This window comes from Chinchilla lanigera, unplaced genomic scaffold (assembly GCF_000276665.1).
Source record: "Chinchilla lanigera isolate Chin_1 unplaced genomic scaffold, ChiLan1.0 scaffold00070, whole genome shotgun sequence".
Taxonomy (NCBI): Eukaryota; Metazoa; Chordata; class Mammalia; order Rodentia; family Chinchillidae; genus Chinchilla; species Chinchilla lanigera.
Genome location: NW_004955471.1, coordinates 1,132,739 through 1,158,953, shown reverse-complemented (window position 1 = coordinate 1,158,953; position 26,215 = coordinate 1,132,739). Strand labels below are relative to the sequence as shown.

The following is a 26,215-nucleotide window of genomic DNA, read 5'->3' as shown; positions in this document are numbered from 1 at the left end:
TCACAGTGTCTAACAGTTAAGTAGAGAGATTTGGGTATTTTTTAATGCCTGGTAAAATAAGTCCAGTCTTGGGGTTAGGGATCTAGCCCAATGGTGGATCACTTACCTAGCAAAAAAGTTCAATAATGAAGAACAACAACAAAAAAGTCAAGTCTTTGCTCAACCACTTGGTAGATTCTACATGATTATACATATCAAGTGTTAGTATCCAAAAGTATTACTAGTAGCATTCAAATATTATTATTCAAAAATATTATTGTGAATGTGGGGCCACACGGTACAGAGAGAAAGGTGTGAACCTTTATATTCCAGGCAATCTCAATATAGTATCTGGCTTGCCACTTACTAGCTATTTGGCCTTAGAATAATTATCCAAACAATTCTAAGAGGTGGGGAAGGTTAGAGGTCATTCTTATGAACTGCCTAAAATAGTCTGGGTACAGAACAGGTATTCAATAACTACTACCTCTATTTTCTCCCATGATACTGAACAAGTGGGACAGGTAGTGAATACTAATAGTTAAGAAATATGGAGAAAAAAATTAATGTCAAATAGGCAAATGACTACTTTTACTGACTATAAAGAGAACATTTATAGCATTAATAACCCTCTATGTTATTTTATCACCATGCTTTGTGTTCCTAATGGTTTCCCATCTGTCCTGTAAAGACATTTAAAATTGATTATTAATCAAAGAACATTTGATTGTCACAATTATTATCTAAAACTGATCAAGAATGCTATGTTAGGAGGGATTCCATAAAGCAAAGGAATCTTTGGCCAGTTTTATTAGGAAAGGCAGAAGGGGAATTTCTGTAGATTCTGTAGAGGAACGAATGAAGTGAGGAAACACCATAGCAAGGCACGGGGTGGAGTGGGGAGCATTTACTTGCTTGGTGCAAGAACATCTTTTCACAGCTAACTGTCAAAGTGGCTTTTCACAATACCTTGTAAGCTAGCCAAGGTACATGCCTAGCAGGTGCTGAGTGTTTACTAAATATTGCTACACATTTTCCCTGAAGTTACCAGCTCAAATATTTAAATTCCCACAATTCCACTTCTCATTTTGAAAAATTAGAAATCAATAAAACAGTTGTATCTGAGATTCACTTTCTTTCCTGCTTTTAGGAGAAATCAGAATCTTTAACGAGACGATATTCTATGTAAACATATAATACATAGTCCTTATTTTTACCAGAATTAAAAAAAATGATTAAAACAAATATTCTTGGATGCTTGAGCTGTTCAGAAGAAGGGGAAAGCAGTCAATGACTGACAGGATGAAGACTAAGAAATATATAGCTGGGTTTTGACATTCATAAGGATTTGCCCTCAGTTCTTACTTATAGATTTTTAAATGTCTGAAGAATTCAAAACATACCTTAACTACTCATTATACATTTTGATGAAGACTAAGGAAAATGATGAGTAACAATTGAGAAGGGAAGAAAGAACACATTCCCTATGTATGACTTTTATCTACTTCTACTTCTTTGTTGGGACTGAAGCCTACAGAATACAAGTCATGCACTATTCCTTAGTACTCAGGCTACAAAGTTCAACTACCATGGTCTTTTATAAATCAAAGAACCGAATGTTATTTTTCAAAACAAAGCAATTATCTGAATATATTAGTGTGTCCTTGGGTGAGGGGAGGTGACATTTGGTACCCCGGGGCTCTGACAGCAGAGAACAGCTCTGGCTATACACCTAACACAGAAAGCCACCTATGCTAGATGTTCCGCGACCCTCTCCGCTGACCTGCTCATCTGTCCCTTGCTTTCCGGTGTGGTCTTATCAGTACTCACAGGTCACCGACTGATTCGTCCTTGGGAAGCAAGAGTGCCCAAATTCATGTGGCTGACAACTTTCTCTTCACCTAACCCCTCATTTTGAGTATGTCGCTTCTGGCCTCTCATGGGCTTGCTCCCACTCATTCTTTCTGACACTTGCCTCTACTGGCTTCTTTCTTTATTTCTATTGTTCTCTCCTGTAAATGCAGGGTTACTTTATTCGTGAGTATCATCTACCTTCATCACCTTTTCTGCATGTCCCTTACTCTGCCAATTCTCTTAGCATCTGTGTTGGATTGGCCATTGGTGCTCAACTTGTCACACCCAGCTGAAATGAATCAGTGTGGTGCTGGGTATGGAAGGCCCACCTGGGGATTGCTGCCAACAGCATAAAAAGAAGAACTGGAAAGGAAGAAAGGGGATATTAGTTCTCCAGGAGTTGCTGTTGATTCTCCTGGAGGAGCTTGTCATGCTGGCCTTCCTGATATGAACTCTGTTGTGATTGTTGGAGGAGCTTGGGACCTTGTTGTCATTAGGAATGGCTGCAGTTCACTTTGGGGAGCTCTGGTCCTTACTTTGAGCAGTGCTTCCTGGCTGTGGAGGGGAAGATGGTGTGCATTTCAGTCTCGTGGAGAAGCTTGTCATGCTGGCTTTCCTGATAAGAACTTGGCTGTTTTCATCGTTGGAGGAGCCTGGGACCTTGCTGGTGCTGAGGATGGGGAGCTTTGTTTCTTACTTTAAGCATTGTTTCCTGGCTCCAGTGCAGATCCCTCAGCCTGCTGGCACAGATCCTTCATTCCACTGGCACAGACTTTCTAGCTTCCACCACTGACCTTTGGGCCTTCCCAGCACAGATACCTGAAACAGACTTGCATATGAAACATTGCTGTGGGCTCTAGGCCTCCAGTTGAATACTTGGGGGCATTGCCGTGGGCTCTAGGTCTTCAGCTGGACTCATGTAGGACATTTCCTTGGGATCTACGCCTGCAGCTGGATTCTTTTGGTTTTTAGTGTGTGGACAGATTTCCTGTGCTCTTTATATTTGACTCTTTGGATAACTATTATAAAGTAATTCTATAAATGATGTGTTTTGTATTGTTTCCCTTGCAAACCCTGATTACAACAGCATCTCCTCTCCATTTGATTCTACAAGCATATATTTCCAACACTTCTTTCTTACATGTTCTTTTCATCTCTCCGGGCTGGTGGTCCTCAAATACGAGCAGGTACTAACTTCACCAACGTGTGAGGACAGGGCTTGAGTGTTGATTTTTGAACAACGCGATGATTCGGCAATGCCTAGAGATTTTGTGTCAGTCGGCTGTAGCACCTGCAGTCAGTCATCAGAAGGTCTCGATGCATATAAACAAGGAACCAGTGTGCGAGACACCTGCTGCTGTTTGGAATTTGTGATGGCCTCTCATCCCTGGGCCATGCCACACAGTGACTCTGACAAAGAAGCTACACTAATTTTAGTGATATATTTCAGGAACCTGCTTTTACTTTCTATCTTTTTATTCTCCATAAGTTGCTCTGGTTCACTTCTCTCCTATCATGGAGCACCATGCTTTCCTCCTTTCAGTCCCAATGGACTGCCTCCCCCAGAACACTCTTCCGTCACCAACATGGGACATAACTCATCTTGATCAGTTACTTGGCAGGCACTGGTTTTCTGGTGATGTCTTTTAATGACAAGCATCATACCTAATGAGAATTAAAGACTCATTCTCCACAATTAAAGTCAATGTTGGTGTTCAGCAAGAAACAGGATGGCATGGAAGAAAATATTGCCGCCTACAAAATAATTTTAAGGACACATAAATTCCATGCGCCTGTTCTGTGACTTACTCTTTAAACATGTCATATATTTTAACAGTAATAGCTTCTTAAATGGATGGTCAGGAGTATAATTTAGTTATCTAGATAAAAAGAATATAATTAAACCCTATTTTATAATGGACTGAAATGTAAACTCAATCCAAATACTTAAATCCACAGTCAGATATAACCAGAGAAAAGAAAACAATATTTCATTGGATAAAAGTACTTTGTAAGATATAAGTGAATATAGAATTATGAATAAATAAAATTCAAATTATTTTCTATTTATTAAACACTGAATTATGAAGTTATACTTTAATTTAGAATATATACTTATTTAAATATGTTAATAAATTTAATATCAACTTTTGCACACACACAAGACACACATCCCTATTTTTTGTATACATAGTGAAACTAGGAGCATGTTGTTCTGGAAATGTAAGTTCAAATAAAGCACGTAGTAAAATAATATTCATGTTCATAAACTATTGCTAGCTAAAATACTAGGAAAACAAGAACCTATGCATGCTTGAGCACGTCATCTATCTCAGTCTTTTCTTTCTGGTCTTGTCTCCCAGCCTCCAGTGTCGGCACGCTCCAGGACCTCGTCCTCCGAACCCTTGCCTCTTTATCCACACATTCTTTCTAGGCAAGTGCATGTGTTTAATGTTGTGCAAATCCTCACTTACACCTATTGCTCACAGATGCACTCCTCCAGCCTAGAGTTGCTTGAATGCCACTGAAAGCAGAAGATGGTCCTCGACACCTGAGATTTAACAGGTCACAAACTACTCCCCGTAGGCTTCTCATTATTAACCTCCAGCTCTATTGTACTCTCTTTTGTGCATGACAGGGTCATTTAATGACCCTATGTGTCCTTTCCTTTGTCCAGTTTTTTCAGAAAATCCTGCCTCTTTTTATTTTAAAGAGAAAAAAAATAACAAAATAACATTGAAGACTTTTTGAAAAATATACCCAAAGCCACCACTTGTCTCTGGGTTCACAGTGGTCATCCCAGGGCAAGGTACCATGATTTTCTTCCATCATGATTATAGCAAAACCTGCAAACTGGTCTTCCCAATCTCTCCTCACATCTACTCTGGGATAGATAATACCCCAAGGCACTGGAATTCTTTAAGATTTGAAGGAGGCAGGCAAGGGGTGAGAAATACAGTGGTTCTTTGTGAGCTCCCTGACGGTATGCTGGAACTGCTCTGTGCCTTAGTTGCCTGTCTCCTCCTTTTCTCTCCCCATATATTGTTTTCTTCATTCCTCAAGCCATTTGCTTAAGCAAGCTAGAGTTATGGGCAGTGCCATTATGGAAAAATATAGATAACAGATGAATAGACAAGAAGGGAAAATGTAAGGAACAGACAGGGGAAGAGTGGCTGGGGCCAAAGAGAATGGCAGGTAATGAACTTAAGAGAACACGCTTCAGAGTAGTGTATCTCTACTTACGTAGCAGAGTTAAATCTCCAGACGGAAATCCAATGACTACTATTTCTACTTATTTTTTTCCTGGTCAAGCACTACTTGCAAAGCACAGTCTCTCTTCTCCAGAAGGAGGGCTAGACATGCTCTCACTTCTAACGGAGAAGGAAACCAGGTGGACAATAAATGAACATTTGCACCTCACTGCACTTGAATATACCCTTCTGGTTTCACAGGGCTTAACAACAGGCTTCATGGACTTGCAGAAGGTGAGATAATACCTTTCTACTCCCCGCATGCATCCTTTCAATTGTCTGTTAGAAATGAGGCTTGGAGAACAGAACTAAATACAAAATGGTATTTGTTTTATTTACTTCCTGTGGGTTTCGCTTATAAAATTAAACGAGTAATGTGATTCATGCTACAATTGATGTTTATTTTTAATACTACTCTTGTTAAAAATATCTTGGTTTCTGTGTTTTAATCAAAGCCTATTCTGTCATTTATTATTTCTGTGGGAAGTGATGCTAATTATGTGAGAAAAAAAGTCTTAATGTTCATTTCTGCTCAATTTGCCCCCTTATAGAAATTTATTTGTGGGATCTGATCACAGTGGTCCCTATTCACTCACTTTTAATTGTGAGTTCTTATCTGCAATTCTTAACCAGTAAGACCCTCCCTCTTTCCATATGTAGATCTTCTATTTTTGCTCTAATAAAAGTGCATTTCAGGCACCATTATATGACTTTTAAATAAACAAATTCCAAAGGTGTTTCTCCTCCCAGTGTAGCCCATTTCCATTGTCCTGAATGTATCTGTCCTGGTTTTCTTTCCCTGCTCCCAAGAGTTTGGTCAATTCCATTTGTACCTTATTTGGATTCTGGAATTTTAAGCTATTCTTCTACCAAGGTGTGATTGACTAATACCCAAATGAGGGCCATTGATTTCCTCCAATCTCAAAAACTTGTCTATTCCATCTCGAACCCTATATTTTCTGCATCTAAACAAGGAATAAACTTAGGTGCAAATATTGAAATCATTCGTAAATACACTGTGTACATAACTGTTACCCACTGGCAAACAGGCATTTCCCATTGCCTTTCTGAGGTGATGGAAATGCCTTAAAATTTGATTGTGAAGATGACTGCACAACTCTGTAAATTTATTAAAACTCATTGAATTGTGTCCTTATAATAGATCATTCTATGGCAGGTAAATTGTAATATAAGGCATCTCTTTTTTAAAAAGCAAGCATTTGTAGCATATGATATAATAGTATTGATGATCATGATTCAGGGTAAGAATACAGGAAAACAGAAGGAACATTTATGAGCTACTTAATTGTTTTACTGTAGTAAAAACTGACAATACTTTGAGATGGTATTTAATAAAGCCAGTAACTTATACTATATAGTTAACTCCAGCATTACAAGTACCTCTGTTTCTCTATCCTTATAATATGTAATAATTTTGTGTCCATACCATAGGTTTAGCATTATGCTAAATGTTTTTATGGATTACATTATTTAATCTTGACATGAAGTTTATATTTTTTAATCTTTATCAAGAAGTATTAATGAAGAAACACTATTTCATTATGCAGATATATAAATTGAAGCCTGAGTGGTCTGATTTACATGGTGTATAATGTAGAGCCAGGGTTCAACCTCAGATCTTTCCTAATACACAGTTTGAACTTCTAATTATGTTGGTCTTAATTATAGTACCAAGCATTTTACATCTAAGAAAGTAAAGCTATAAAAAATATGGAAAACATCTTTAATAATACCACAGTGGGTATAGCATATAAATATTAAAATAAGATACAATTGAAATTTTCATCTTATTAATTAAAACAATGTTCATTAGAAAAGATGCATGATTTGATTTAAAAACCCAATATGCACTAATACATACTAATAAAACGGGAAAATAAAAGCTAAACAAAAAAGATAACATTTATTGATGAAGGATGTACTTTGTGATGCACATCTTCTGATTGAAGGAAGATGAAAAAAGTGTGGAAGAACTTGAGATTGAAGACTGAAATCTAATTTTCTAGATCTCTGCCTCTGCCATTCCAAGTATGGCCGATCTGACCTTTCACTCACAGTGTTAGCATCAATAATAAAATTAATGGCAAAATTTGTGGTGTCTGAGATTCCCTATATGTTATAAGATTTAGAAGTTTCTTCAATGAAGAAAACAGCACAAAGTCAATGAAATAATTTTATTTCCCAAAATTTCATATTGGATATAGACAACCGACTTTAGATTGAAGAGGCAATGGGAAAAATGTTTTACTTCCTCTATTGCATTTCCCAGCCATCTTGGCATGTACCCATATAAACCAGAAACTTAAGACACCTTCAGCGCTGGCCAGTCTCCTTCAAGCCCTCATCTAGTTGGATACGAATTAGGCTGAATGTTTCCTTAAAACACCCACCTCCATCATTACCCATTTCCCCTCACTATTACTACTACAAGAGTCTAAATATTCCCTCCTCTTTGGTGTTCTCCATACCGGCAATACAAATATGCAAATATGATCACGTCACCAGTTGGCTAAAAAATTGTCAACACTCTCCCCTTACCCTCTAGGATGAGCCGCCAGGACCTGATATAACCAAAAGGGTGCTTGGGATCAGGTCTTGGCTCTCTGCTCAGTCTCCTGTCGTTTCCTGCTCACCTACATTCCCTCAGCTGCTCTATGTTGCAGGAATTTATGAGCCACTGCGCAGCGCTGTGAATGCCAGCACTATACATCCGGGGCACTACAGAGAAACAGAGATTTTGCTGCTAATTTTGCATTTGTACCTTCTGCTCCTAGAAAACACACAAAATCCAAACAACTGCCAAGCCCTCCTAAATAAGTCTGCAATTTATCTTCTGTCTGTGTTGATACCTAAGTGAGATTACCTTTCTCTTTTGACGGCGTCACTGCAATAACGTAAGCCTCTTGGCAGGAAATCGGAATCATTCAGGCAAAGTCCCATCTAGTAAAAATTTTGCAGTAATGCTAACTCATAGTATGCAAGCCAATTGTGTGATTTTTCTCCATGACTTAAGGACTATGTCTACATTTTAAAGCCAGTACTAAGAAATTACTAATAATCATGCAAAAAATGAATAGCTCTACCAGTTCAATTTTAAACCTCTGAAATATGTAAATGTCCTGATAATTATCTTGGGATGATTTTCATTTTTGCTATTCTTGTCTTTGGGATAATGATGTTAAATATTTACATTAACAGAGAGCTTTACAACTATTCTGGAAATTACTTAGTATTTAACTTGAGTATGAAAGCTCTTCTTTGGAGTCCATGCCAAGATATTTTAAAGCAGGTGTGTCTGATCTTCGGCCCTGGAGAGCTAATACCATGGCCCCATATGAGCATACACTTCTAACATTATTATGTGATTTTATTGATATTTTTCATGGCTTGATCGCTTGGTACTCAAGCATGGAGCACCCAGGTGATAAAGGATTCCTTTGGGGGGATGACACAGTGCAGAGCTAACCCTGACTTCTGGGTCCACCATGTGTAGGAAGTAAAAACCAGCTGGATCAAATGTTTCCTGCAATTGTGCCTCAGATGAGTAAAGTGCAGGGATTACTGGTGACAGTATTTCAACCTACCTCCACATGTGTGTGCCTGTGAAGATAGGCATTTATTGTTATTGCGCATATATGTAAGCTTTCTTATTTAATTACTAAACATGGGCTGATGTTGTAATTTAGGAAGTTAAAATGTAAAAAATAACTAAGGGAAGTTTTATTAGTCATCTATGTTAACTATATTATACATTTTACATGCAGTTAGAGACAATTCCTCTTCACTCAGTGCAGCTTAGCAAAGCCAAAAGGTTCGTTACCCATGGTGTAAACATTGTTCTGATTGTAGTGAAGGGGAAATGTAATAAGGAAAGGTTTCTTGCCACAATTTATTAGATTTAACGTTTATCTTTGAAATAAAATTTGAAAAGGATTTAACTTTTAAGTCCTGCTCTTCTCAGCTTGTTCGTTTGAGCGCTGTGTGCATTCAAAACCAGAGTCATCTTAAATGCTGTGTAAAATTAAAACATTTAATTGCAAATTCAAATTATCCAAATGATTTCCCTGAGAAATCATGATGATTTGTTTACTTAAAAAGTCTTTTCTGAAAAATATCTAAAGATTTTTAACTGTACTTTTCAGCAATGCAACTACAGCAACAATACAGCAAGTCAGGAGAATTCACCTACAGTACATCCATCTACAGTACAAATAAGCAAACTGAAGAGTGAGTTCAGGGCTTTCTGAATCTCACGGTTCAAACAGCTTCATGTTTTTCTCTTTTTGGACATTGCTGTGTTCACCAAATTCAGTACCACTATAAATTCTACAGTCATTTAGCAAATGTGTTTTCATTTGGGATTAAGTTCTTTATTTTTAAAGCAAAGACCTATTTTTTCAAAATTCTGGCCTGCCACACAGTACTCTTGTCACACTAAACACACACACACACACACACACACACACACACACACACGGTGCTTTCTGAGTAAGCTTCAGATCATACTTGGTCTCATAAGCTTTCAGGTTGGTGATTGGAAGCAGGTCATCAGATTTTCCATGTTATAGGTACAATGGCACCACTAATAATGAATCAAGTATTAACTTGGATATTTTTTATAAAAATTGTCCCTTTTCTTCTCTCAGAATACATTACAGTATTTTTCTCTTTCTCTCAAGGTGCAAGTAAATACTGTGATTCTAATATTTATGAAGTGGCTGTTTAAAAAAAATCTAGAAGACGTTTTCTATGCATGGCTGTTTCTGCTTCTTAATGATTCCTAATTCCACAAAATGTCTCCAACTGTGATCTCATTCAAACACACCAGTCTCTACAGACATCCACAGGATGATCGGTCCTCGCCCTTTGTTTGTTCACTCCCACAACATCCTACTCTTGCAACAAACACTTCTCAAGTTAGTTCCCAGGGTACTGTGGGTAAAACAGGTGTGCATAACCCCTGCTCTGAAAGTAGCTACAGCCTAGAGGGTTGGTTGCTTGTACACCTGAGGCTTGAACAGGAAGAGTCAGAGAGGGCTTCCTGGCAGAACTAAATTCTCAGGTACAACTGAGGAGGTTCACTCTGGTTCACTATGGTGTGAGAGGAAGACAGGACAGTGGAGGTGGCAAGAGATTAAGCTGGAGAAGAAGGCTGTCTTGGTTACTTTTCTCTCGTTGCAGAGAAAAAATACCTGATGCCCAAAATTAAGGAAGGAAAGGCTTATTTAGCTCACAGTGTGTGGAGGTTTCAGTCCATACTTGGCTGGCTCCAAGGCAGAGTGGCACATGGTAGAGGGCAATAGTTCATGGTGGCCGAAGACAGCAAAAGCAACATGAGCAAAAGAAGGAAGCAGCAGCAAGCCTCTTTTCCTCTCTTATACTGTATGCAATCTACCCACCCCAGGGCGGGTGTAGCACTCACACCCATAATCCCAGCATTGGACCATGGCTCAATCAAAAACTCTAGAAGCCTGCCTCATGACTGCATGAGGCTTTGTGGGGGACATCCAGACACAAACCATAACAAAGGTAGAACCAAATTACACATGGACACAGTACTCTGATGAAGGAGAGGTTTTGCTTTCCATAGCTTCAGTTATCTGGGGCCAATTATGGTAATAATATTAAATTGAAAATTCCAGAAATAAAACATTCATAAATTTTAAGCTATGTGCCATTCTAAGCAGCATGATGAAACCATGCTCTGCCCCATTCTTTCCTGCATGTGGTGTGAAGCATCCTTGGTTCAGTGTGTCCTTGCTGTACATACGACCTGCTCGTGGTCACTTCAAGTCACATCATCTTGGTTACCGCTTTCATTGCCATGATATCCCAGTGCTTATGTTGAAGTAAAACATACCAAAGCTCTGGGGATTAATAGTGGTCCCAAAGTATTAGAGTATATTACTATAATTATCCTATTTTATTATCAGTTATTGTAGTTAAACTCTTACCATACATATTTTATAAATTAAATGTATAAGTATGTCGTATAAAATGGTGTAGGGTTTGGTACTATGTGTGATTTCAGGAATTCACTGGGAGTCTTGGAATATATTCTCTGAGCATAAGGGGGGATTTATATATGTTATGCAAGATGTAGCTAAGACATGTTTAAAATTATGAGCTCACAAGATTAGGTTTGCCTTATAGAAATATTACTACAGCCAAAATGAGGAAATGAATTGGACAAGAACCAGCCAGCAAGGAAAAAAAGTGATTCAGACATCTGGCAGTAGAATACTTAGACAATATGTTCTAGGAGTTAGGATCAATTTTCCAATTTTCATTTCCTATTTTATGGAAAAATAAAATTTTCATTACAAAATACTAAGAAGATACAATAGTTATTACACTATGCATCATTATCTTCAGATTATTTACTCAGTACTATAGAAAACCAAAACATTCTTACAGAAAAGAAACAAATAGGTAACACAAACATTTTTTTCAATGAAGTAATATGAACTATTAGTATAAATGACACAAATTAGTACATATGGAATTAGGAATATTTTATTCCACAATTCATCACTGAAAGACTTCTAGAGAAATAAATGAAGGTAAAATTCATTCTTTCTCTCTCTCTTTCTCTCTCTGTCTGTCTCTCTCTCTCTGTCTGTCTGTCTCTCTCTGTGTCTGTCTCTAAATGAAGTAGAAGAAAAGGAGATAAAATCATCAAGAATTTCCAGATGTTGGGGCCAGGGATATAGCTCAGGGGCACAAGTATCTGCCTGGCAAGCACAAGGTCCTGAGTTCAATCCTGGAAAAAAAAAAAAAAAAAAAAGAGAATTTCTAGATTTCTAAATGGAACAGCTTAGTGGTGATGATGCATTTTATTAAGAAACAGGAGCAATGTAAGGGTCAAAGATTGAGTAAGATTTAATATGTTCACCTTAAGATGTATGGAAATAGCAGTAAAGGATACCAGGAGAAAAGCTACCTGCAGATGACTATAGAAATGTGTTTGGTTAGTACAGGTTCTTCTTCCCATGCTTGACTTAAACAGGGATAGTATCTACAGTTCAATACTCAAGACAGTGTGGAAATTAGGACTTTAGGCATGTTAATACAACTCTTTAGGGGACTAAATTGCAGCATCTCTAAAATTTAGCCACCTCCTTACTGAGAAACTTGGCGTGCAGTAATTTATCTAGGAGAAACATAAATTTTCAGAGATATATAAATAAAGATGTATCTTGCAAATATAAGTGGTTGTAACAAAAAATTAGAAATAATCTAAGTGACTAGTAGTAGCAGATTGGTTAAATGCTTACATTCAATCAATAAAATTCTACCCAGATTTTAGGAAAAAAATAAGCGTTACATGCCCTGAATTGAGAAGCTGTCAAAATATTTTACAGTAGTAGTACATTTATATATTTACATAAATACTAACATCATTTTTATATGTTTTACATAAATAGTAACAAATATCAGTAAGTCCTCCCCATGTGCCAATACGAGTAATAAATGCTTGATGCACATTTACTTTTCAAATTTTCAGAATAATATTTTAGGATGAACAGTAGTATTTCTACTTTACAAGGAGTAAACGTAAGGTACAGAGGGGCAAGATGATCTGACTAATGGCATAAAGCAAGTGTGAGTGCCAGAATTGAAATCCAGGTACATGATGAAGTCTACGAACTGTCGGGGGTGAAAGGTTCTGCTTGCTCCAGAATTAAGGCTGGACAAATTACATGGAGTGATAGAAAAGTTCAGAATGTTATACTTTCACAACTTGAATTTGTGAACCAGGAATAATAACTATTATAAGCTTAAATAATTTGACACTCGTAGATGAAATCTTTTAGCAAAGTACATTAAACTGCTCACATCAGTTTATTGTAGAAAAGAGTTGGAAAGGTTGGTTTCCATGTATATTTGGTTATTTTTTTAATTTGTATGCTACAAGTAATTTTCAGGTTGAGTACAACTAAAAACAAAGAAAGCTAGATTATAAATTCTTTAGGTTCACATGCAACTTGGCAAAACTCCTTCCAGTAAGTAGTACCACACTGGGCCGGGGATACAGCTCAGTGGCGCAGCACCTTCCTGGCAAGTGCAAGGTCCTGAGTTTAATTCTGGGTAGACCCCCAAAAAAGTTGCACCTCACTTACTTCAATTCTTTGCAAGCCTCAGTTTTCCTTTGTACAAGACGACCAAGTCTCATGAGGTTATTCGATTAAAAAAGAATTATTTCCCTATCCCAAGCTATGGGTGAGAGATACAGTTCTTTTCTTCTTGAAGATATGGTGTTGTTACAAGGAGCTGTACACAAGGAAGTCCCCTTGGAGAGGAAAAGCGTGGTGCACACATTTGGCAGACCTCATTGCTGTTTGCTAAAATAAGAACTAAACTCGAAGCTACAAGTGGCCAATGGGGAGCCAACTCACAGGAGAAAGAAAATACATCCCCAAGGAATCAAATTATAATCAACACAAAAAATGAAATTGCCACCTCCTTCCAAATGTCATACCATTAGGAGTTGGACATGGTTCAAAAGAGAGAGGAAAAAAAGAAAATATCAGAGGTTTTTAACTTATTTTTATTGCCACTACACCTATGTGATTTAATTATACCAGTTTAAAAAATGTTATTGCAAAAAGTGTTCTTTGTGAAAGGAAAACAAAAGCTGTACTGGAAAACCAATAAGAGACCTATTTTAGCTATTGCCTCTGAGACTGATATTGTGAAATAGCTTAGCTGTGGTGTATTGGACATGACTTCCAAAGAGACAAAAACAAATAACTTGTTTTAAAAGTAAACAGCATTGTGTTTATATTATATAAGATACACTTTTCAAGAATTAGTTATGTGGGCAGTTTTGAATCAATAATAGAAAAAGCATAGGATTATAGGTTATATGTGCAAAAATGCCAGGGTGTGGTGGCGCATGTCTGTAATCCCAGCACTCAGGAGGCTGAGGCAGGAGGATCATTGCAAGTTCGAGACCAGACTGGGCTACAAAGTGAGCTCAAGACCAGCCTGAATTGCATGGTGAGGTGTGCAGAAATGACTGACACAGGAGTATTACACTGGGAAGAAAGATTCAGGGTGCTTTTAATTTCTTCCTACATTTCTATAGAGTCCTATAAATACATTTTTTGTGAAATTTGAAATGTATCAGTAAAATCATTAAAATATGTTTTATTAAATGATCAAAATATTACTATTTAAAATATAAATGATAAAACCTACAAAATACTAAGCAGAATTAGGATCTCAGACTCCAAGTGGCTCTGTCAGTGAGTTACAAGGCAACGTGCCCCATGTTCGACAATAGATGCAGTTAGAGACAGAAAAAGACCTTGAACTAGGGGAAATAAGTTTGCCTCCTGTCCCAATCAATCACATTTCCAGTTTAATCCTACGTTCTTCTTTTTTAAAAAATAAAAAGTGGTAAGAAAGTTTATATCTGTGCAGGGAAGCAAAAGGTTTCAAAGCAAGTATTTTTGCTACTGACGTCAGCTCATCTGTACTACAAAAGGCGTAGAAAAAAAGTAAGAAAAGCTTCTGAACATTTTGCTTAGACATCCCAGTTTTATATCACTAACTAAAAATCTTCATTTATATTTTACTCCATTAGGTTACACAGTGGCTAGTGATTCTGTCCGAAAAATTCACTTCAAAAGTAGCAGCAGAAGTTTTGCATCCAATTCTCTTGTTCCGGATTTATTCCATATCTACTACATTGTAGGTTACAAGTCGGTTCTTTCTCTGATGTGATTTCCTCATTTTCCACAAGCAGCCTCCTATTAATAGTAGAGAATGAGGAAATAATCTACTTATATTTTTTCTTACAATAATGAGGACATTTCTGAGTTCCAGGGTTTTTTTCCTTGTGAGTATATGATCGCTGATCTCATGGATAGTAAGACTTGTTTAACTCTTTGTGTAGCTGTCTGCTGTGTTCTTAATTCTTGAGTTTCCTATAAAGACCAAGATGATGACAAGATAGGGCCTTCATTTAGGAAGTGATTAGGTCACGAGAGTTTTACCCTCTTGAATGAGATTAATGTTTCTACAGTGAAGATTTAGAGGACTGCCCTGTCCTTCCACTATATGAGAAAGAACTCTTCACCACACACTCAATCTGCTAGCATTCTGCTCTTGGATTTTCCAGCGTCCAGAACTATAAGCAATAAAATTGTGTTGTTTATAAATGACCTAGCTAAACTATGTTGCTACAGCAGCAGGGACAGATTAAAACATTATTTTATTTTCTGCATAAAATTCCCTCAAATTCTAGAACAGCCCACAATTTTTGTAGCTTTAGGAACAGCCTAAAACATTTCTACTGGGAGAATTTTAGTTCCTCTCCCTTAAGACTGAATTTTTCCACTTCAGCTTGAAATTGTGGGGTAACTAATATTGGTTATGGGATCTGAAGCAAGGGCAGTAGTTGGGTACCAGGGTGATCAGCCAGCCAGGTATTTAACACTGAAATCACTTGCTGACATTGTATCTGAGTTTATTCCAATTTAGTGCATTGCAAGTAATTAAAATACTCATAGGGAGTTAACACCTCCCTCAATTGACCTTTTTCCTTCTTCACAAAGACTCTAGGAAGTGCTTTTATCTTAATGGAAGGGTTATGCTTTCAGGTCAGGATGCCACTTAGTGAAAGTCCTGGCTGAATCTGATCTTCTGGATGAAATTAGCATGTGAAAAAAGAGCAAAATATATGTGGTAGAGATAACTTCCCCTGTCTTTTAAACAATGCTGAAAGAATGTGATTATACCTCTAAACTTTCACACATAGCATGTAGATAATTCACTGACCTCCAGAACAAGTAGATGTCTGCTGTCACTAATAAATGCATGGGTTACAAATCACCTGATTTTAGTCTTTTGAAAAATATATGTAGCTAAGGTTTTGTTTCTCCTATAAAAGTCTCCAGTTTGTAGCATGAAAACCTCTGCAGTATGTTTGATTTTGTTTCCAAGACCCAAGTTATTACAGATCAAAATTCTTACAGCTTTCTTTTCATACCTCAGTTCATTTTGTAGCTATCTAATGAATATGTTTTAGAATCTCTACACAAAAATTGCCGGTGAGTTAGAATACTTTTCCTCTGTACTTCAACAAATATTTTTTTTCCAAAGACTTTCTTTCTTCCTAATATAAACAAGTGAAGTTCTGTATGGTTTTCAAGTCAAACTCATCTGTGTACCTGGTATGGCTTGTACCTAGCTATCTTCTCAAACGCTCACGCAGTCATAGGTGGGGCTTTTGGGAGGTGACTGGATCATGAGTGTGTGATAATTGGATTAAGGGTGTATGGTATTGGATTAATCCACCAATTTGTTTAGCATAGCTCTGGGTGTGTCCAAATGGATTTACATAAAGGAAATGCCCCACCCTCCATGTGGGTGGCACCAACCAATAGGCTTGTAGCTTGAATGAAATATAAAGGGACAGAAAGAAGCAAGCTCATTGCTTGTTCCCTCCTACCCGCACTGCCATGGACTGTTTCTCCTGTCATGCTGCCCTGCCTGGGAGCCAGCTGACTATGAACTGCATCCTCCATAAACTGTTACCTGAAATAAACCTTTCCTCCTTTAACTTGTGTATCGGTTATTTTGTCTCAGCAACACAAAAAGTAACAGAGATTACCTACTCCTCTTTCTACTGTACACACACTGGACTGGTGTTCCCACAGCAGTATAGATGCACACTAGACTCATCTGGGAGGCTTTTAAAATTCCAGCGCCTAGGCTGCCTTCCCAAAGACTATGATGTGATTCATCTGGGGTCATACTGAGTCATGATAGAATGTTTACTCTAAAAGTGATTCTGATCTGCAGACAATGTTCAGAACCTCTGATTTACTGGATATATTATTGATATCACTGTTTTCTGAATTTTTTGGACATATTCTCTCCCCTTATAGTTTCCAGCACTCATTTTCAGAGACTATTCATACTTGACTTATATGTGAATTCCAATATCTATGGAACTTGATCTATCTGGCACACAAAGTACTCTATAGAGCACTGCAGAAGATCCAAATTTCAAAACCATCATCTCTTACTCAGTAAGAACACTGCCAATTATGAAAATATGGAGTAAAGGAAACATAATTCACCATTGTTGGGATCTACTAAGGCTATTATGGAAATAAAAATAAGGTGAAAGGCAAGCCATCTTGAGAAATAGAGAAGGAGTCAGGATGATCATGGAATTAGGAAAGGCCATTTGTAAAATTTTGAAGTGGATTATAGAGATGGTTTTGACAGAAAAAAATGGTAGGCAGATGAGGAGTACAGGAGAATTTCTCATGAAATGGAACAGAACAAGGAAAAGCCTAGTGGTGGAAATGTGTAAAATCCATGAGGAAATAGTTCCAGAGTACTTAAGAAGCAACTACAGGGGCTGGGGATTTAGCTCAGCAGCACAGCGCCTGCCTGGCAAGTGCAAGGTCGAGAGTTCGGTTCCTGGTACCAGAAAAAAAACAAACAAACAAAAAAAGCAATTACAGAAGTGGATGATGAAGGCAGAAGGTTGAGAAATCATAGAGGCTTTGAATGATTATAGATAAGCACAGACTCTTTCAAAATTTCCGAGTAGAGGAATAATACAACCAAGTATTTGTGCTTTTAAAAGATCCATCTTGGTGATGACCTTGAAACTTTTAAAAGTACATTTGTGCATGATATGTCTTGCATTCTAGAATACTACAAGCAAGATTCTTCTTACGCTAAAGAAACCTTTTCATTATGTGCTCAGTGTATTCATCAAGAACTAGATCAGTAAGGAACAGAAATATAAATCATATCTGTTCTCAGGTGATAACATATTTCTTTGGCTCAGGAGAGAAGAAAATAAATGGAGATGAAATAGTACAGTGATAGTGCTAGTTTCCAAAAAAATGTGGCCTAAAAGATATGACTGCTCTTGGGGAGCAGCAGGTGTTTCAAAAGAAGAGACAAGAACATTTCCTTCACTTAACGTGATTCTCTTCATTGCAAAATAAATTTTTTACTTTAAAATCCAAGATACTAACTTTATAGTAAGATATACTTCTCTAAATTGGCTTTGACTGACAAATGCAAAATGTGTTGCTTAAACCATTTGTGGAAAGATATATAAGCACGGTGTGATATTTGTTTAGAAATTAATTCTTCCTTAGGATAGCTCTTAGTAGACAGGCCAATATGAAATTCACCTGTACATTCCCTCAGCAAACCATATTTAAACCATGTACTTCCCTACTGAGTCATAGTAAGTTCATTTTAAAATATTTTGTTGCATTTTACAAATAATGCACAAAGCAATTGGATATATAACCCACAATTAAAAACCTACTGCAAATCAGTATTTACAAGCACTAATTACACTTTTACTTTTAACTTAAATCATAGATCTGTGAGTGTGCATGTGTTTGTATGTAACATCACAGCGAGCAGTGAACAAAAGTGAAGAATTCAGATATTTACAGACAACAAACCTAAGAAACATTAGTCAGTGCGTAGTTACACAGCTCAGCACTTACCTTTGCCAACTACATGTCATGCTACTTCATAAAATTATATGATTACATCCCACGTCTCACCTAAAATACTAATGCTTTATGTTCAAGTCAATTTCTAGGTACCCTACATATAGATTTTAGTATTCTAATTATATTACCCATGTTAAAATTTGATTGAAAAAGAAAATAAAAATAATTAAGTGAATGCTCAAGGTAAAGACTTCCAGTTGCAAACAAGTAGGGATAAACATAACCTATTTTACTAATGCTAATCACAAGAAAACCCTCTACACTAACTATGAAGTCATGTCAAATGACTCCAAGAAGGTGAAGGAAGCAGGTAGGATGGCAAAGGCCCTGATGACCTAAGAAATGACACGACAATGAGGTCCATGTTTGTTTGTCTTCTTGCATCCTTCCAGAGAAGCCCTCACTGCAGCAAAATATCAACATAAACAACAACAACAAAACACCAAAAGCCAGGTGTGGAACATGCTTAAAATGCCAGCAATCTCAGAGACTGAAACTGGAGAACTGTGAGTTGAAGCCAAGCATGCACAATGTAGTGTGTTAGAGAGACCCTACATCAGCATAAAAAATAACAGAAGGACCAATAATGTAGCTCAGTGTGGGGCCCCTGGGTTCAATTCCCGCTAACACACACACATACACACACACACACTTACACTTAAAAAAAAGAAAAAAAAAGGGACTGGGAGAAGACTGACACCATGGAATCCAGATCTTTTAATCAGATCTGTCTGTTCTGGGGGTGAGGACTACAAAACGTTCATGTACCTCCCTTACTCAAAGGATGATACAAAAGTATGCCAGTGGGAAACATTTACTCTCAGTAGAGTCTACCCAACCTATCTTCTACTCCCATTCTTACATCAGGTGAAAGAAGCCCTCCCTCGTGGTGCCTGTGATTTAAACTGACTGTGATTTCCAGGAAGTATACTGGAGATTCCTCTGCCTGGCACAGCCTATCAGGGGAACTCTGATTTCTACGCACCACTGCAGAAAGGCAACAGAAACATTTTCTAGAGCAGACAGTTTTGGGGAAAGGGTATGAATACTAAGAGGTAGCTGAGGATTTCTTTGTGATGGTGGAATAGCTCTATAATGACTATGATAATGATAATCTACACACGTAATACAATTTCACAGAAATGTATACCTTTTCCCACAAAAATAAAAACTAGAGAGAAAGAAATAAGAACTTTAGTTAATAGTATGGTTCCAATTCAATACTTTGAGGAAAAAGAGAAAGAAAAACAATATATATATATGTAATTTATATATTTATATGATAGCATGGCAGTTATTCAATTCTAACTTACTTTGAATGTTTTCCTCTGGAACATCTGGGCACCAAAAAGCAAATATGATATGCGACAAATGTGATCAAATTTTAAAGTTTTGCTTTTTCTGCTTAAATATAGGATGCTAATATAATTATTAAACCAACTATGTCTAAAAATGACTCTTTTCTCCTGACTCTCAAAATTTGGGTTCTTAATCTAAAAAGAGCAACTATTTGAAAATGGAAGTTATTCTTCACATGTGGATAATGTTCTTTATGGTTTGCACTGAGAGTATTCATAGCCAGAGAACAGTACAGGCTAAGGTCATCTGGACAGGGGATGGAGTCGGGGTAAAGTATGGATGCAAAAGCTGTGTAAGGCAACGTAAGTGCTAAAAACTACAAACAGAGGAAGGGAAGAATAGAATTATATGCAGCAATAATGCTTTGGCTTTTGAGCCATGCCTCTGCCCTCAGGAACAGAAAGTTTTCTCATCGCTTAATGGACAGTGCTATGTATTGATATCTCCTTTACAAATGGCATAGTTAAAAGATGAAACAGTTATGTGGCCTCCCTCAGGCTACCCTGGAGATTACTAGTAGGGTTTAAGTTATAACACAGGATCAACACTTTGCATTAAGTGTCTATGTCTTCATAGTTAAACTGGTAAGAAGCTAAACTCTGAACACCAGTCATTGAGTGAGCAACAACTGCTTCTAGAATACCATCTCTTAGCATGGCTTTCAGTGCAATGTTCTACCAGCACAGTACTACTCAATCTCATACTGTTTAGGGATTTTTCTTTACTCTAGTTTCTTCTCAAGTAGTTCACAGGAATTGAATAACTTTAAGTTACCTAATGGCTTACAGATGACAAGAACTATTCATTATGCTGGACCAAGGTTCTCTATCCCAACCTTGTCCACAGTCATTCAAAGGGAAGATAATACCTTTCAGAGAATAGGCGTTTCCTTTCTGTCTTTACTTACTTTCTTCTCTCTGCTTCAAATCTATGGAGCAGTTTCCGAAGACCACCATTCTTAAATCCCTGAAAATGAGCAGCTGGGGCTCCCACGGTGATGACATCATACAGAGCATCTGGAATGGGAACGGACAAGAAGATGAACACTTTGCAAACATTATCTCCCGCATGCTGTCTGCACTGAAGCACACATACTGTGGGAAGTTGGAGACATTATTCTGCTTAAATTGGTAAGAATAACCATTAAGTCTCATCTCTAGGGGGTAAGAGGAGCTAATCGATCTTCCTAAAAGCCACCTGTGTACCTAAACAAGTTATAATATTTTCCTGATTTATGACTACATCTTAATTATACGCCACAGTGTAGAACAGTATGTTTTCCCAGCCCTCTCTCTACTTACTGAGATAACATGTTAATTGGTCTTTTGTGTATTTTACTTTATTGAGTTTTGCATCATTTAATCTGCAATCATATTGAAATTTAACAATAATGAACAATCTTTCAACCAAGTTTTATGGAGAGAAGAATCAAAATAATGCATTTTGGCTCAAGGGCAGAACAATACTAGGGCATTTAAAAAAATCTATGTAAGTCATTTCCTGCTTGTGTATGTCTTACACAATTTCAAATGCATACTTGTGCAATTTCTTCACAGGGTATGGGAAAAATATACAAAATGTCTCTTAATTTATCTTCCAGTCAGATACTTTGTTGTTATAATAAAACATCCATACATTTAAATTGAAATGCAATCCTTTGATCTTAAAAGCCATCAGGTTTCATACATATTAACTGTATGATTCAAAACGTGTCATCATTTTTACATTGTAATGAAAAGTATCCCCAGAGGGAGGAAGACAGTGAATGCCCTCTTGTTAAACTCTGTTTTATTTGAGAAACCTAATTTCATAGTAGATCTTTTAAGAATTGATTTTGGTATTGACATACTGGTTGTTTTTCTGAATCTCACTTTCCAAGAAAACATGAATTATTTTGTTAGCCTCAGGTAAACACTGCATCTTTTTCAGAGTTGTTCAGTCCGGATACATCTAAATGATCTTTGTTTAAAACACAGCAAAGCAAAATGACATCTCTTCATGAAAGGCTTCAGTAGCACTCCAAACACTCAAGCTCAGAAGAAACACAATACTCCCTAAATTAACCCATAACTAGGGCATATGGTAAACATTTAATTAAGAGATCTCTATGATAGTAATCTTTTCCCATTTAAAAAACATTAGCAAGCTAGAAGTCACCTCTTTAAATGATAGCAGAATACTAGATTTATAAGAGATTTAAATATTTCCTAATCCACAGCAATTCTGTCTATAGCTAAGAAAAGGGTTCCATAATGACTTTAGATACATAGATTGCACAAGTGTACCTGCTCTACTTATGGAAAGACTCGTGTCTAGCTCAAAGATTCATGAGGCCACCCCAAAGTTACAAAGGTAAATTCTAGTCTATCTTTATGTATCTCCCAAGAAGTTAACCACTCTCCACTTTCTCCATAGCTGCAAAGTCCTTACACCTCTGTTCCTCCCACTTCTCATCAGAGAGCGAGACCAGTGCTCCCTGAGGGTTTAAGTCAGTAACTAAAACCTGAGCCCCTTGGCCTGGATGCCAGCTCTACCACTTATAAGTTGTGTGATATTGAGAAAATTATTTAACTTCTGTATATCTCAGTTAACTCAGCTATAAAAATGGAGTTGAAAGTACAATAGTTAAAAGTGTCATTTCCAGTAATTATATTATTTTCTCCATAAGAAATAATCTCACCACAGAAGGTGATTTTTAGCTTTTACTCATTTCCCCATCAAGATAGACATTTCAGTTTGAAAGGGAAAATGGTACTGGGGCTTTGTCTTCTGAATAGAATCAATTTCTGTGTTAATTTAAATTAAGTGCAAAATGACAAATCATCATGACACCGCAAATGATCTGCAGCATTTATGTCAAAACCTGGGTGACCAGCAACACCAAAAATATATAAGAGTGACCAAAACTACCTCTTAATCTTACAAAAAGGAAATCTTGACATTTAAGAAGGAAGAACCTTGAGGATTCTATGTTAAGTGAAATAAGCTTGTCAGAGAAAGATAAATACATACTCCATTTATTATGTATGAGGTATATAAAAGGGTCAGACTCACAGAATCAGAGAATATGGTGGTGGCAATTAAGGTGAGGGGAAGTGAGAAATGAGGAGTTCCTATTACAAGGTCATGAAGTTTTAGTTAAATTGCTAATCCACACCAATTCTACAGAATTGCTGTGGAAGATGAACAAATTCTACAAAGCTGTTGCACAATATTTATTGCACACTTAAAGTTATGCTAAGGTAACAGATCTTATGCTAAGCTTTCTTAAGATAATACAGCAATAGCAAGACCCAAAGAGACATAAGGACACTTTCAGAGGTGATGGATCTATCTATTACCTTGACGGTGGTCTTGATTTCATGGCTCCATGCCTATGTCAAACTTATCAATTGTATACATTAACCATATGTAATTTCTGTTTACCAGATATACATAATATTATGGCTTGTATCCAGTTGGCCCCTCAAACTTCCATGCAGCTTTAGGTAGGGCTTTTCAGAAGTGTGAACCTAGGTTGTGGATGCTTGGATCAAGTATGTGATGTTGGGATTGATTCATGGTTCAATGCCAGGAGTAAGGACAGGACTAAGGGCAGGACTAATGCCAGGACTACGGCCTGAATAAAATATTACAGATGGAAAGAGGGCTGAAGTTGGTCATTGCTTGTCACTTGTCACTTGCTGCGTGCTGCCTTCTGCCCACCCTGCTTTGCCATGGACTGTTTCTCCTCTGTGATGCCCCTCTGCCATACCACTTTGCCTTGGAGCCAACCAACTATGAATTGAAACCGTGAGCTATATCAACCTTTACCTCCCTTATCTTTAGGTGTTGAATATTTTGCCTCAGCAACAAGAAAAGTAGCTAAGACACATAAATACAATTGTTTTTAAAAATGTAGGTAAGTAGGTAGGTAGATGATATATAGATAGAGAGACAGACAAGTAGATAGACAGATGGATCCCTCTAAGTCCAAACTAAATGCATTCCTAATTCAATTTCCAGAAACTGCCTGTAGCTCCTTTCTGAGACTCAAAGAAGCCTGTGAGCTCTCCATACAACAGAACAAGAGGGGAAAGATGAGGAGGGGCTGTCTGAAAAGGAAGAGACAGAACTCTTCACCGGTGGGGGTTTAAAACACTTAATTTTGCTAGACATATGTCTGCAAACACTTTGCTGGGGCTCCTTGCAGTGCCTTGTAAGAGGGCTGTGCAAATGACAGGTCTGCAACACAGGTGTTGTTAGCTTTATGGTGACTCCATCTCTTCCAGTTATCCATGTTCAAAGCTACTTTCTAGGAACAGAAACTTTCTCCTGCCATCTATCTTACTGGAATCTAATTCCTCTATGAAGGAGACAAGAGACTGTAAAATAGCAGGAAAATGAAGAGAAAGAAGTTGCTTGGATTATCTTTCCTGATCATAAAAGCTGACCATTTTTAAATCCAAAGGAAGTAGTTTATGTTTCTTGAAACCATCTATGATATAAACAGAGTAAAAGACATGCTATAGTAATGATTACTGGAAAAAATAGCAGCTTAAATCTATCTATACTTGAAAAAGTATAGTCACAAGTACCACAAATGTAGATTCAGAGCAGCAGGGAGGTTAGTGCAATTATACTTTTGAAAACAACTCAGAATCATTGCTATTTAAAAACACCATGAAGCAAGTCTTTTATTTTAAAGATTGTTTTTCAAACTAAGGTAGCAAACATTTCACCATGTAATGGCAGTGTTATATGCCATTATCTTGCTTTGTATAAAGAAAAATAACATGAGAAATTTTCAATACTAGAGTTTGATTATGTTACACAGTTAAGCTTCTATACAGAATGATTGAGATTTTATAGTAGAGTTTATTTGTAGCCTTTTAAAAGTCATTTAATAGTAGAAATGAGATAACTGTATTTTTGCAAAAGATCTCTTCAAAATTCTTTCAATTGTAAAGTAAAGAAAGAATAACTGTAGACATGCTGATATCATATTACAAAAAACGAAGAAGCATAATCCCTGACTTTAAAATGGGTCTCAAAATCCCTTCAACAGGAATCGTAACACTTTAAGGATTTTAAAGAGAAATTTTTTTCAATATAGTTGTGGCAATTGGACCTCATCCCCGAAGTAACTGAATGTAATAAAGCTCCATCCATGAGGCAATATACGCACACTCTTGAGGGAGCTCTAACACTCTCTACTTGTTCTTTCCTTTAGTGCAGTTATTAGAAGAGGAAGGACCAGAGAGGCCCACTGCCTCCTGTTGAACTTGATTATAACTGCAGCTTTATGATAGCAAATCGTTTTGCTTTAGTTTGAAACATGCATTTCTTAAAGCTCTTGAAATACTGAAAAAGCAAACAAATAAACAAACAAAAACCCAGCTCTGTGTGTGTGTGTGTGTGTGTGTGTGCTTGACAGGAATGTTTCATTTATGTAAACTCGGCAGGAATGGTAAGCCTAAATCAAGAACTGGAAAGTCATGACAATAGCTCTGTCTGTTCTGTGTTTTTGTGGTCTCCTGCCCTATGGTATCTCTGATTTTACTTTCTATGGCTTTTCCAGACCAGTGTTGACTTCTCCAGAGCACAGTTAAACTCATTAGCAGAAATTTTCTCTGGACCAGTAAGGAATCTTAATAAAAACTCAGCTTAGGTCACCCTCTCTTATTCTCCTTGTCTTTCACATAAGATTTGGGTCAAACTCTGATCGTCCAATCACGTTTGTGTAACAGAATAGGCTCACAACATAAAAACATGGCTCTATAGGTAATGTATACACAGCACCCAAACTTAAAGTTAGTTGTGCTATTAATAATGTACAGTTCCATAAAAAGTTTTCATTTTATAAATTATAACAAATCTATTACACAGTTATTGGGTAAATAAACTTAGTAACTGTAAACTAGCACTACACTCTTTCTTGTCCATGATAAAAAGCTTTAATTTGAATGTATCACATTGTATACCAAAATATAATTTGCTCTTGTATACTTACTACATATAGAATAATTAAAGCAGACTGTTAGAATATAATTCATATTTTATAATATTTGCAACTGATGTTCTATGAAAATGAAATTTATTAATTTGTGTCAGAAGCACTTATTTTTAAAATTTTATTCTATTCTCACTGCTGGTTTAGATCCAAATTGTGAGGGATATTTTACTTGTTGTTTTTCATTTAGATAACAAATGAGGATGAAAAATTAATTTAATCAGCCTGGAGACACCCAGAGTTACTCT

General features: G+C 36.9%; 1 protein-coding gene across 3 annotated transcripts in view; it reads right to left on the bottom strand.

The window, feature by feature from the left end:
- Nucleotides 1-26,215, bottom strand: part of Inpp4b (inositol polyphosphate-4-phosphatase, type II, 105kDa) — a 353,691-nt gene that overhangs the window by 132,742 nt on the left and 194,734 nt on the right. For all 3 annotated transcript variants that reach the window (XM_005400857.2, XM_005400855.1, XM_005400858.2), the window contains one exon: nucleotides 20,883-20,991. In XM_005400857.2, the coding sequence (XP_005400914.1) occupies nucleotides 20,883-20,991 (109 nt within the window). The remainder of the gene's footprint in view (nucleotides 1-20,882; nucleotides 20,992-26,215) is intronic.